We start from the raw sequence: 12,485 nt of genomic DNA, 5'->3' as shown, positions 1-12,485 counted from the left end.
CCAACTTGAGACACTACTGAAAGAAAAAAAAAAATGAATGTCCTGACAGTATCAGATCAACTTTTTGAGTGAAATATAGGACATTTTTTCCCCTATGGAATTTTTGTATCTAAGCTATTTAAGAATAGGTTTTATTTTTTAGCTCAATTATTTTGCATTTAACAGAGGTCAAAATAACAATAAGATATCAATGAAATAATGTGACTCTTTTATCTGAGCTTCATTTTCCACCTTCAGGGCTTCTTCTAAGCCATGGTGAACTGCTTAGATGTGACTGCATGTGTCACAGATAAGAGAGCTGCCCAGCCACTCAAATTTCCATTTAAGCTGGCACTTGCCAACCTTGGGGAGCTGGCCATGCTTCATAATGACCTCCAGGTCAGAGTTGGAATCTTAATAATTATTACCCCACCTCAAACGCCCCACACTGGAGCTTCAGATCCACCCCCTTTTTATTCATCTCTTGCTGTAACCTGGGATGCCAAGGATGACCTAGCAGGTACTCAGGGTATGGTCCTTTATCTAGGTCACTCCTGGACCCTTGCTTCTCGGTCTTTAGGGGAAAGTGGGCATATTCTCATTTCTTTAGCTAACCAAGGAATTTCTAAGTAAACTGTAGCATCTTTTTTTTTTTTTTTTTTTTTTTATCTTAGAGGGCTCTGGTACTCTCTCCCAATGTTCTCCTATAATTAGCAAGCCTCACAGTAGCTTGCACATAGCCTGAGATCTGTCCTGTGGGGAGACAGTTGTTTGACTTTTGAAAGAACATCTCAGGGAAATCATTAAAGCACTTATACTCAGTGTTAAATAGACTCAGTGAAGAGAGGACACAGGAATTCCATTTCTGCCTCTTCTCATCAAACACAGCACAATTATATACCCAACACTAGCATTTACTGGCAAGGCCAGAAGCATACCCTATGTACCAACTACATATGGACATGTGAGTCACATCTAGAGCTATTCCTGCCCTGAGGGCTCACCATTAATTTGCACTTCGTGTCCTCTGAAGTTCAGAGCCCTATAGTGCTTGGCCCATGCAAAACTGTCCTGGGAGCTTTTATACCAGCTCAAATCACCGTGTGTGTGTTTCAAACACTCAGCCCTTTATCTATTACGGTTACAGTACTCTCTCGCCCTTATATTATAGTAAAACTTCTCCAAAAAGCTGTATCAACTCAGTTCATTTACTTATACTCTTCTTACTCCTGGACCCACAACCACCATCTACTGAGTACCTGTTTTGAACTGGGCAATGTGTTAAGTGCTCCATATACTTAAATCAACAACTCTATGAAGTATAGCAATATTATGCTATAGTCAGTTGAATGATGGTCTCTCAAAAGTTATGTTGACATCTTAACTGTGAAACCTGTGGATATGACCTTATTTGGAAAAAAGAGTCATTGCAGATATAATTAAGTCAAGGATCTTGAGAAGAGATCATGCTGATTATCCAGGTGGGCCCTGAATCCAATGACAAGTGCCCTTTTAAGGACCTTCCTCTGGGAAGGCCACATTAAGACAGAAGCAGAGTTTGGAGTGATATAGACATAAACCAAAGAACATCTTGGAGCTACCAGAATGGAAGAGTCAAGAAAGTGTTTTCCCTTGGTGCCTTTGGAGGAAATACGACCCTGCTGACACCTAGATTTCAAACTTCTGGCCTCCAGAATTATGAGAGAGAGAAAAAAAAAATCTGTTGTTTTAAGCCACCAAGTTTGTGGTAACTTGTTATGGAAGTCATAGTTTCATAGATAGGATAACTGATAAAGATGCTCACGAAGCAACTGAGTAGTAAGACTGGCCACAGCTCACAAGGTACCCTGAGCAATACTGTGGTACAGTCAGAGCAAAGGCAAGGTAATTTACTTTATGAGGAGCTGTAAGGATGCCTGCAGCAGATAAAAGATATATTCTCTTGAGAAGAAAGGCTCAAACACTTCTGAGGGACAAGAGCAAAGAGAAGAGAGAGTCTAGTGATGGAAATACCCAAAGAAAAGGAAGGGGAGGTAAAAAGGAGGGGGAGATATGAAAGACAACACTGCAAGGGCAACGTGTCTTAGGTTTTGGGAGCTTTTTAGATTCTAGCCTGAGAGTCTCTAGCATCCATCACATTTATAAAGGCAATGGTTACACATTTCAGAAAATTTTCAGATTAGATTTTTTATAAAGCAAACATGAGGTTGCTGAAAAAAAAATCCTGTTTCTTTATTTTAAAAATTCTGCTCAAACTTCTCTTATGCAGAACAATCTTTCAGAATTTTGCCAGATCCTGCTAAGCTAGAAAACACCCTATTGGGACACCTGTGTGGCCCGGGGTCCTGGGATCAAGTTCTGCAATCAGGCTCCCCATGGGAAGCTTGCTTCTCCCTCTGCCTATGTCTCTGCCTCTCTGTGTTTCTCATGAATAAATAAAATCATTTAAAAAAGGGAAGAAAACTCTCTGTTAAAACAGTACCCACAAATGAAACTTAAGTACATTAATGAAAATTCCACTGAGTTGTAACCTAGGTGAGGACATGCTAGACTGTCTTTCACATTCCTTTTTAAATTTTTCTAGGCAATGGCACAATATAACAACAAAAGAAACAAACTATTCAAGGACAGTATTAACATGGCAACCCACGCTTAGAAATTTTGCATTTATGAAATTTTTATACCCTTCTCATTTAGCTCTCACAATAATCATCAAGGTATATATTTTTATAATCTGTGTATTGTAGTTAAGGAAAATGAAGTGGCTCTGGAAGGTTAAGTACTTGATGCAAAATCCCATAATTAGTATGAGAAGTGAGAGCTCAAAGTACATCCTTTAAATCCATATTCTATGCTCTCTCCCACCATATGCTTTAGCAAAAGTACTTTCACATAGAAAATTGAATTTACTCATGAAGAGTTAACATTTAAATTTGCATAAGTCAGCAGTTGTCTTAAGTGTGAGCCTGATTTCCCTCAACTACATTTTTGCCAACCTTGTAATAGAAAATGCTCAAAAAAAAAAAAAAAGATAAAGTACTCAAAAGTCATAAAATTGTCTTTAAAATATTTTATTTCTCAGTCTTCACTGGAATTGCTTACAATGAGAAGGTCTTATTAAAGTTTGTTTAATCTGCATAAGACACTTTGTTGACTTATACAAATTAAAAAATCACAACTTAAAATGTAAAAGACATTAAATCAACACGACACCTTTAAGGACCCAGTATGTCTAACTTCCTGGGTTAATGTCACATTTGAAAGTGTTACTTCCTCAATTTTTCTGTGTGAATGACTTTTCCTTCAGAACCAAAGAAATCAATTCTCCCTAGAGAACATTTGCAAATTTTTTCATAATGAAAAAAAAATCAACTTCAAGTTCTTGATTTGCAAACAAATTATCCATCATGAAGTAAGGAAGAAATAGTCTTATAAAATCAAGTTCTAAAATGGACCCACTGTAGTCAACAGTCAGAGCTAAGGGCTACTCTTATGTTTTCCCTTTGCTTTATTTCTAATCCTAGCTAGTCCATTCCTTGTGCTCTTGTTCTTTTAAAACAGAGTAAAAACTGATGTGGGAAACAAAGGCAGAAGAAAAATTATTAAGTTTTCTTACTACTTACAGCCGATTGATGAGTCCTTGCAAAAGAGTGACATTCCCCTAGAAACTCAACTGGCTCGATGTTAAGACTTTGCAAGGGCAAAAGGCAATCTTAATCTTAGCCTGATCCCAGGATCCTGGAAGTCTACTTTACCATATAAAAATTCCTTTAGAAATTTCCTTTATCTCTAAACCCCTCAAGATACATGTTGGCAATCATCACCTAAGCATATAACCGATAGATATATACCTGAAGGGTCTCATGACTAAGGTTTTATTAGACGGCAATCAGTGACCTTTTCCCAACAATAGCTAGCCCCTGAAGGTCCTGGAAACCGTGCTTCCAAAATTCCTTAGAGACTTACTTATCCCTAACCTCCTTCACCAAAGACATCTCAAGAATTCTTTCTTGGCCGTTGGCTTCAAACCTTAACATTTTTTTCTACATCACTAACTTCCAGTATTATCCTGAAGAGTAATATGAAACTTCAGATTTTAACACTTCCTAATCCTACAACACTGTGATTCTGCTAGTTCTCTCCCTGACATCTCTCTTACTCTTTCTTCCTAGCTCACCCTGTTTTGTTCCAAGATCCATTTCACCGCTAGGCAGCTCAAGTGATAACAGGGAAGCTGAAAAGCTTCCTTCTGCTCCAAGATAGCTTTTCATAAATCTAAGACAGTGATTTTCAAAGTGTGGTCCCAGGACCAAACTTTTGGCATCACTGAAAATTTAGAAACGCAAATTACTGTCCCCACCCCATATCTGCTGAATCAGAAACTCTGGGGGTAGAGCTCAGCAATCCATGTTTAAACAAGTTTTCAGCTGATGCTGTTGCATGACTAAGTTTAAAAGCATTGCTCTAAGCCAGTGATTCTCAACCCTGGTTGCATATTATAATCATCTGATGCCCAATCACCATACTCTCCATTCCCTCCCCTAAAGATTCTGATTTAATTGATAAAAAAAGTAGGGATTGGCCACCGGGATTTGTTAAAAGCTTCCCAGGTGATTCTACTGTAAATTCAGGTTTAAGAAACATTGATAAAAACCAATAAGAATAATCAAGCCTAAAATACAGAAATGCAGTTTTGACGAAACAGATTCCTCTATTTCCATAACACTGACTGAAGACCAAATGTGTCATTACCGTTATTATAGCCACTGGTGATAGCATGAGAGAAATGCAGATTGATAAATTGCTCTTAGCTACTAAATAGGACATGCTCTTTTATTTCCTTAAGAGCACAGTCTTTAGTAGCCTCAAGAGTGACAGATTTGCAAGAGGTGGATAGACAATCCAACAGCTACTGGCAGTGAAGGCACACTCAGTTGATATGTTTCATATGGGAAAGAGTGAACGTCATTTGGAAAAGAATTTTTGGTAAGCCAGGATTTGAACCCAACCAGTCTTAATCCAAAACAAAGCCCTTAATTATGGCTGCCACACTGTTACTCTCTATGGATGTTATGAACAAGCAGTGTAAGACACCTTCAACGTTGTGGATGTTACGAACAACACAAGGGAAGATACCTTCAACGGTGGGGAGGAGATGAAGATCCTTGATTTCATATGCATTCATAATGCAATATGTTTATGATTGCCTGTAACATCTAAAAGAGCCTAAGTTTCTGGAGTCAGCGGAAAAAAAATCCTCTTATCAGGAGAAACAAACCATGAAGACAGAATACATGAACCAACTGCAATTAGTCCAGTATATGCAGAGCATGCAACAGCAAGCAAGATGCATCAATAATAATACAGAGCATGACTTAAGAAATATAAATGCCTGAGTACAGAGCAACGCTTAATTACTAAATATAATCACTCCTTAACTCTAAGTATCCAAACAATTTTGACTTGAATAGATATTGACATATAAAAACTTATTTTCATAGCTCATAATTAGTTTAGTCTTCTTAATAAAGTAGCACAGTACATAGCACGTAGGGAAAGATCAAATCTGCTAACTCAGAACTTAGTACCTCCCCACAATGTCATGTTCTTAAAGGTTTGTGATGATGCTTCTTATCTTCCATTATTACTTCTTTTTATTAAAAAACTGTGATATGGCTTGGGAAAAGCAGTCTTTATCATGTTAACTCCTTCCTCTGTAGAATGGGATCAATGATAATTAATGTCCTACTTGCTCTGAAATTCTGAGAATTAAGGCCCAGTAAGAAAACTGGCATTTATTGTAGGTCTTCTATGTGCTATTATCTCACTCAACACAATCTTATGTAGTGGGTGGTCATATTGCATTTTACATATGAGATGCATGGAGGTAATAAAGTAATTTATCTAATATAAGCCACTTATTACGTGGTAGTGCCAGGATTTGAACCCAGGTCTACAGATCAAAAACCCAGGTATTCTTAGCACTAGTTTCATATCTTTTAGTGTAAAAATGACAAATGAATGCAGCATTTGTTTTTTACAGAACTGTAAAGGTTCTCATCTCCACCCCCTCATCCTCAAGCTTTCAGTTGTTCCAAAGTATCATATGTAAAATGTGTTAAACTTTCCCAAAGGGCTAAAGCCGGCAGAATGAAATACTCAGTACTGTACTGTGGAACGGAGCCCAAGAAATAAAACAAATTAAACACAGTCAGTTGCAATAAAAGTAAAATATTAAAACCTCAATTTCCCTGCCTGCCAAAGACTGCATCCCTTAGCCCCTATCAGACACACAGAAACCCCAATGACTGTTGATTGTGATGCATAATCCGGAGACAGCCTGGATCTTTTTTCCTTTTTTTTAACTTCACTTGACATCACTACTAGGATGCAAACTTTATCAATCATGGGTTAGAACCACCCCTAGCTAGCCACAGAACAGCAGAAGGGCCACAATGATTTTTTTCTGCACATAGTGAAGGCACCAGGCAAGATGAAAACAATGGGCATGAACAAAGAAGTCAGAGAGACCTGAGTGTGAATTCCGACTCCATCAACCTAGGGCAGTCCTTAACTTACTCATCAGTTAATACTTCTTCATCTTGAAGCATTTGCCTCTGGAATGCATGAGATGATATAGGTAAACCAATAAGCAGATGTCTGTGACACAGTTGGCACTCAAGTGGGAATAGCCTCTCTGATGATAAAGACAATTTATAAACTCATTCATGTTCATTAGTAAGTAACTGCTTGTTTTTTTAAAACAAATTTTGTAGTAGACTAAAGAGGACTACAAATTCTTACTATTCTTCCCTTTGAGAGTTAGAGTCCAATACCTCTCTTCTTGAATAAGGAATGGTCTTAATGACTCCTTTGGCCAATACAGTGTGACTGAAGTATTGCTCTTGGGCTTCCCAGCCTAAATCATAACAGGCCTTGTAGGTTTTGCCCTGGCCTCACAGCTGTGAGTGCCATGTAGTAAGTCTGACTACTCCGAAGCCTCTACACTGTGAAGAAGCCCCCACTTTGTCATGTGAAAAGGTCTCAGGGAAAAAAGATGTTGGGTGGGCCCCAGGCTGGTCCAGCCTCCAGCCCACTGTGGAATCTCCGCCAACCCCTACCCAAATGGCAGGTGCATGAACAGTATAAGTGATTGTTGTTGCTTCAGTCTACAAAATTTGGGGGTGGTTTGCTATGCAACAAAACAACCAGGACACTCTACCAGGCTTTGTCCCCCAAATTAAAAACATCAATTTGCTATGTTACATAAAGTAACAGTAAGTTTACATTGCTCCTGTAGTTCTCAAGTCTGTTTCCGACACTGAAAAAAACATTGTTTGTGGACAACTTTAATCCAAGTGTAGCTTAATAACTGGCTGAGGAATGACATATACCAGCTACTGAGTGTGTATGTGTGCCAGAGATTAAGTTAACTTGGGTTTTACTGAATATCCAATTCTCTTGAAAATAAACAAATGCTGTAACAACCTCTCATTTTTATGAAATTGTGAAAACCATTTCTCTGAAGGCAGACTAAGTGACCTACTGCCCCAGTGCTTGACTTCTCCATTCTACAAATGTGGGCTTCTCCAGCCAACTATATAGTAACCAGGGTGGTTTATTAGGGGCCACCACCACCCACCTCCTAACTAGCTGAAATCTGCCTACCCTGGGCTGCTTGTGTCTTAGGCAAGCCTGCAAACAGTGAAACTGTTAAGACAAAGTTGATTTCTGCAGCATTCCAGTTAACGTTTGAGGAAAATCCCTTTAGTTTTTACAAAGGCTCCACTTAGAAGGATAGGCCTCATTAGCATAAGACTTGATCTCTGACCCATGGAATACTTAACTGAAGCCTTTTAAGTAACATACAAACTTATAGCATTACAAAAACTTCGGGGCATATAGTCAGCATAGGAGAACTCAAGTAACATTTTGCTGCCTCTCAAATCTACAAGCTCTCTTTCATTTCCTGTTTGTTCCTCCTGCAAAGCCTGCTTTCCTCCTCTTGGATGGGGGTTCCTGTGTTTGTTTGTGTGTGTGTGTGTGTGTGTGTGTGTAATCCTATCTAACCTTCAAATGTCCACTCTCCCATCAAAGCAGTTAATTATTCCTTGATGACATTGCTTCTTCAATCTATAAAGCCAACTTTTTAACAAGCAGGCTTATTATTTTTTTTAAAAAAGGCACAAATCCACAGTCCTATAGGATGCATGAAGAAAACATGAGAGAGGCCATTTAACTTGGTGACGTTTCACGGGCTGAAAACAGGGTGATGGGACCTGTGGTTCAGGGATTAGAATTCAGTGGCAGAAATAAGTTAACCTGAATGCTTTCTATAAAGTGCTTTGCACTGGGGGTACAAAATAACCTGAATAATAAATTCTAAGGGCCCATCTTGCATCTCAGTCCCTTATGTCATTTTTTAAGCAAAAGTTAAAAAGGAACCATCCAGCCTAGGAAAGATAGGCCTTCTATATACCTCAGCAAAAACCAGGTAAGTACAAAATCTGAATTTCCAGATTCTTCCAACTCAATGGCTTTGGTTTGACCTGGAGTGGGCAATGTCTATTGTCCCAAGTGGGTCAACCTGAATATCAAACCTACCGACTGGAATTGGTTTTTACATTCACTCAGTAACAACTGCCATCCCAAAGGTTATAGTCACTCTGGGGCAACTGGAGATTTGTGCCACAATCCACAAAACACATGAGCAACATGCATAAAGTCATAATCAAACATTTCATTCTACCATCAAACCTAAAGAAATCATATTTTTTATCACTCATTACTTAATAACACACATAATTAAGCAAAACATTCCAAGTCAGAGGTTGTACAGTCACTGAATGGTAACAGGTTCTATATGACAAAATCCAAAAAACACAGCCTACGATTTCTTTTCTGTGAGGAACCTACAGAAGATCATACTGAAACCCTTTATTCTGCCACAAAGCCTAGAGCAATAATGTTTTTTGACGCTCATCTTTAAATTAACATGCCAACTTAGAATGATTATAACAGAGTATACAACTGATGCCCAAAATAATAGAATGACTTAATACTTGATAGTTTAACTACCTAGACGAAGCAGAGGGAAATTTTCTATTGAGCAAACTTTGGTCTTCCTCCAGATAATGTAGAAGTTTCTGGCACTGGACAAATAATACTGGTATATTCTAAAAGAAATGTGATATCAACTTACTTAATAGTTGGCAATAGAGGGCCTGTAAACTTCTCTTCATGGTATCATCTGGTCCTGCGTGTCCTCCAGTTTATTCATGATTTTGTCTAGGAAATGGGAAAAGAAAATTGTTACACCCAGTGAACATAATCCAAGTCAATAATCAGAAAGAACTCCACTCAACATGATCCTGGTTGTAAAGCTTAAAATATCTGACTTTGAAGAGGAAAATCCTTGGAATGGATATAATTTACAATCGTCTATGTTAATATAAATATCAATTCATCAATTGGTTAAAACACTACTGAAAGAAACTCATGAACAACTAGATATGAGAGTCTGACTTAGAACTTTTGAGTACTTCCAATTAACCTTCTCCTGAATCTAGAGATTTTGTTTTGAAACAGGAAAAATAAAAAATTTCTAATCTTATTTCTGTTATGGTATTCAACCAAACAGAACAACCCTAAAAGCTTCACCACACTTGAAACTGTATTAAATAAATTTTCTATTATTTTCTGGTTATAAAGGATAATCAAGTATAGAATATTTGGAAAACATAGCTAAACTAAGTAGAGATAATATATAAGAAAATACAAATTACCTATCTCTGCAGCCTTTCCATGTGCATTTCTATTTAGCTGTCTTATCTTTTATTTTTAAGTAGGCTCTACTCTCAATGTGGGGCTTGAACTCACCACCTAGAAATCATACCGACTGAGCCAGCCATCTTCTACTGTACAATCTAATTTTTCTCCCTAGCAGAAAATTCTTGTGTTACCATTACTTCACTACATTATTTTAAATGGCCCACAGTATTTCTTTAAGGTAAATTCCTAGAAATGCAATCACAAGGACACAATTTGAGGCTTTTGAAATATACTGCCAAATTACCCTTCATCAGTACCAGTATATGAGACTATCCATTAGACTACAACCTACCCAATAATGGAAATTTATAATTTCTTTACATCTTTGCCAATAAATAGGCACATATTTCATCTCATTGTTTTAATTTGCATTTTATAAGTTTATTAATCATTTGTTCTTTTTAAAATTTTTAGTTCACATTTGATACTTTTTTTTTGACAAAGATTCTTTGGTAAAGCTCCTAAACCTTCTCCTAGGTTCATCCATCACTTCCTTATAAAATCTAGGTTTAGCAAGAACTCTGCTAAGTCAGTTTGACCAGAACCCTCTTCTCAACATATGATTAGGTTCCTTATCCTCTATCAACCCACAGGTGATAATTACCCTGGCCTGTCTTTAGCAAGAATCTTGTTAGGTTAGCTTTGCCAGAACCCTTTACCCCTGATGCTTCCTCTTAGTAATTTTCCATCCACTGACCTCCTCACTCCCCTAATTCTTGGCTATAAATGGCCACCTGCCCAAGCTGTATTTGGAGTTGAGCCCAATCTCTCCCCAACTGTAAAATCTCATTGCATTGTTCTCTATATTTATCCCAATGGTCCTGAATAGAGCCTGACTCACAATCTTTAACAAATGTCATTGAATATCTTTAACACTTTAACATTCTCTATTGGTATGATGGGTTATTTTTCTCATAATACCTCAAGCAAAACTGATTTATCTTTCAAATATTTTTGCTGAGATATAATTCATGTATTATGAAATTCAGCCTTTCAAGTATGCACTTCAGTGGTCATTAGTATATTCAAGTTGTGTAACCATCACCAGTACCTAATCAGAACATTTTTCATCACTCTAAAATAAAACAAACTAAAAAAAATCCCCCAAACTCCTATGTTTATTAGAAGTCATTACCCTTCTCCCCTCCTCCCAGTCCCTGGCAACCACTAGTCAACTGTAGATCTGCCTATTCTGTACATTTCATATAAATAGCATCATATAACATTTAATTTTTGTATCTGGCTCTTTCACTTAGCATAATGTTTCTTAGGTCCATCCATGTTGTAAGGCATGCTTATCCCTCCTTTTTGTGAAAATGATAAACACACTCATACACATCCACACACACCGACGGTTAGAGACCTTCCTTAGTTCAGGATTACAGAAATAATTGCCTATATTTTCTTGTTGTATTTTTTAATTTCCTTTAGATCTGTTTTTGGACTTTGTGTTACATTTTATGTCTCTGTTTGCTTGTTCTTCCACTAGAAGAACTAGTGGAACTATTGTTATTAACAATAAGTAACTGTTTAAATAACAGTTTAACAATAAGTTAAATCAACAATAACAATAAGTGCTGTTTAAATTAAACTCTTGGTAAAGTTAGGACCTCATTATTATTCTTTTTAAGATTTATCTTGTCCTCTAAATTTGTTTTTCCCCTAAATTAACTTTATCATTTTATTAAATTCCAGAAAAAAATATTAGTATGATAGTTGTAATTATTTTCTACTTGTTTTAAAGATTTGATCTCTTCAAAATCCAAATGTGGTAAGGAATGATAAATAATATTTTAAAAATTATAGCTCTGAAGATCAGAATTCTTTTCAGGAAGTGAGAAGTACTTTTTTCTGGTGTGTGTGCAATAATAGCTTAATGACTACTTAAAGCCCCCCACCCCCTTCCCACTGAGTGTGATCTGGATGAGGAAGAGGGAGAGAAAAAGAAAGAAATTTTTCTCCATTATAGAATAACAAGAGATTTTAGTTCTGAGAGACTAAGAAGGAGGGGTGAAGGAGTCCAGACATCAGAAGGCTGAAGAATTGATACACAAAAGGTGCTGAGAGTCAGAAAAAGAACAATTTGGGCAGGCTGGGTGGCTCAGCGGTTTAGCGCCGCCTTCAGCCCAGGATGTAACCCTGGAGACCTGAGATCAAGTCCCACGTCGAGTTCCCTGCATGGAGCCTGCTTCTCCCTCTGCCTGTGTCTCTGCCTCTCTCTCTGTGTCTCTCATGAATAAATAAATAAAATCTTAAAAAAAAAAAAGCAATTCCAAAAGACAGAAGTGAGACCTAAGAATAAAAGATAAAATGAGAAATTTCCAAGAGGAGATGACCCATAAACTTTAAGATGCATAACATTTAATTTTTCATTGTTTTATGCTGTTTGTACTTAAATACATCTATTCTCCATAATGCTTATCCACCACCAGTACTCTCAAAATCTCAGCAGAAGTCTTGTACAAAATAGCCTTATATTAGTGGTGCTCAGCTGGGCAATGATAGAACAGAGACTACCTCTCAACATAAGGGTGACCAGGAACAGGAAAAGCCATGGGAATCATAAGCAATAGTTAGTGGGCATCTATGGAGGACTTAGGACATAGTAAGTGCTCATTTGTAAAGCAAGTAAATATATGAATGAATAAATAAATAACAGGAGAGCAGAGACACAA

General features: G+C 37.3%; 1 protein-coding gene across 1 annotated transcript in view; it reads right to left on the bottom strand.

Moving 5' to 3' along the window:
* Positions 1–12,485, bottom strand: part of TMEM108 (transmembrane protein 108) — a 352,891-nt gene that overhangs the window by 150,952 nt on the left and 189,454 nt on the right. The window contains 1 exon segment of the mRNA XM_055321593.1: positions 9,182–9,267. Coding sequence (XP_055177568.1) covers positions 9,182–9,221 — 40 coding nt within the window. The 5' untranslated portion in view covers positions 9,222–9,267.

Source organism: Nyctereutes procyonoides, unplaced genomic scaffold (genome assembly GCF_905146905.1).
Source record: "Nyctereutes procyonoides isolate TBG_1078 unplaced genomic scaffold, NYPRO_anot_genome, whole genome shotgun sequence".
NCBI lineage: Eukaryota > Metazoa > Chordata > Mammalia > Carnivora > Canidae > Nyctereutes > Nyctereutes procyonoides.
The sequence above is the reverse complement of the archived record's forward strand: the minus strand, read 5'-3'. Positions and strand labels throughout refer to the sequence as shown.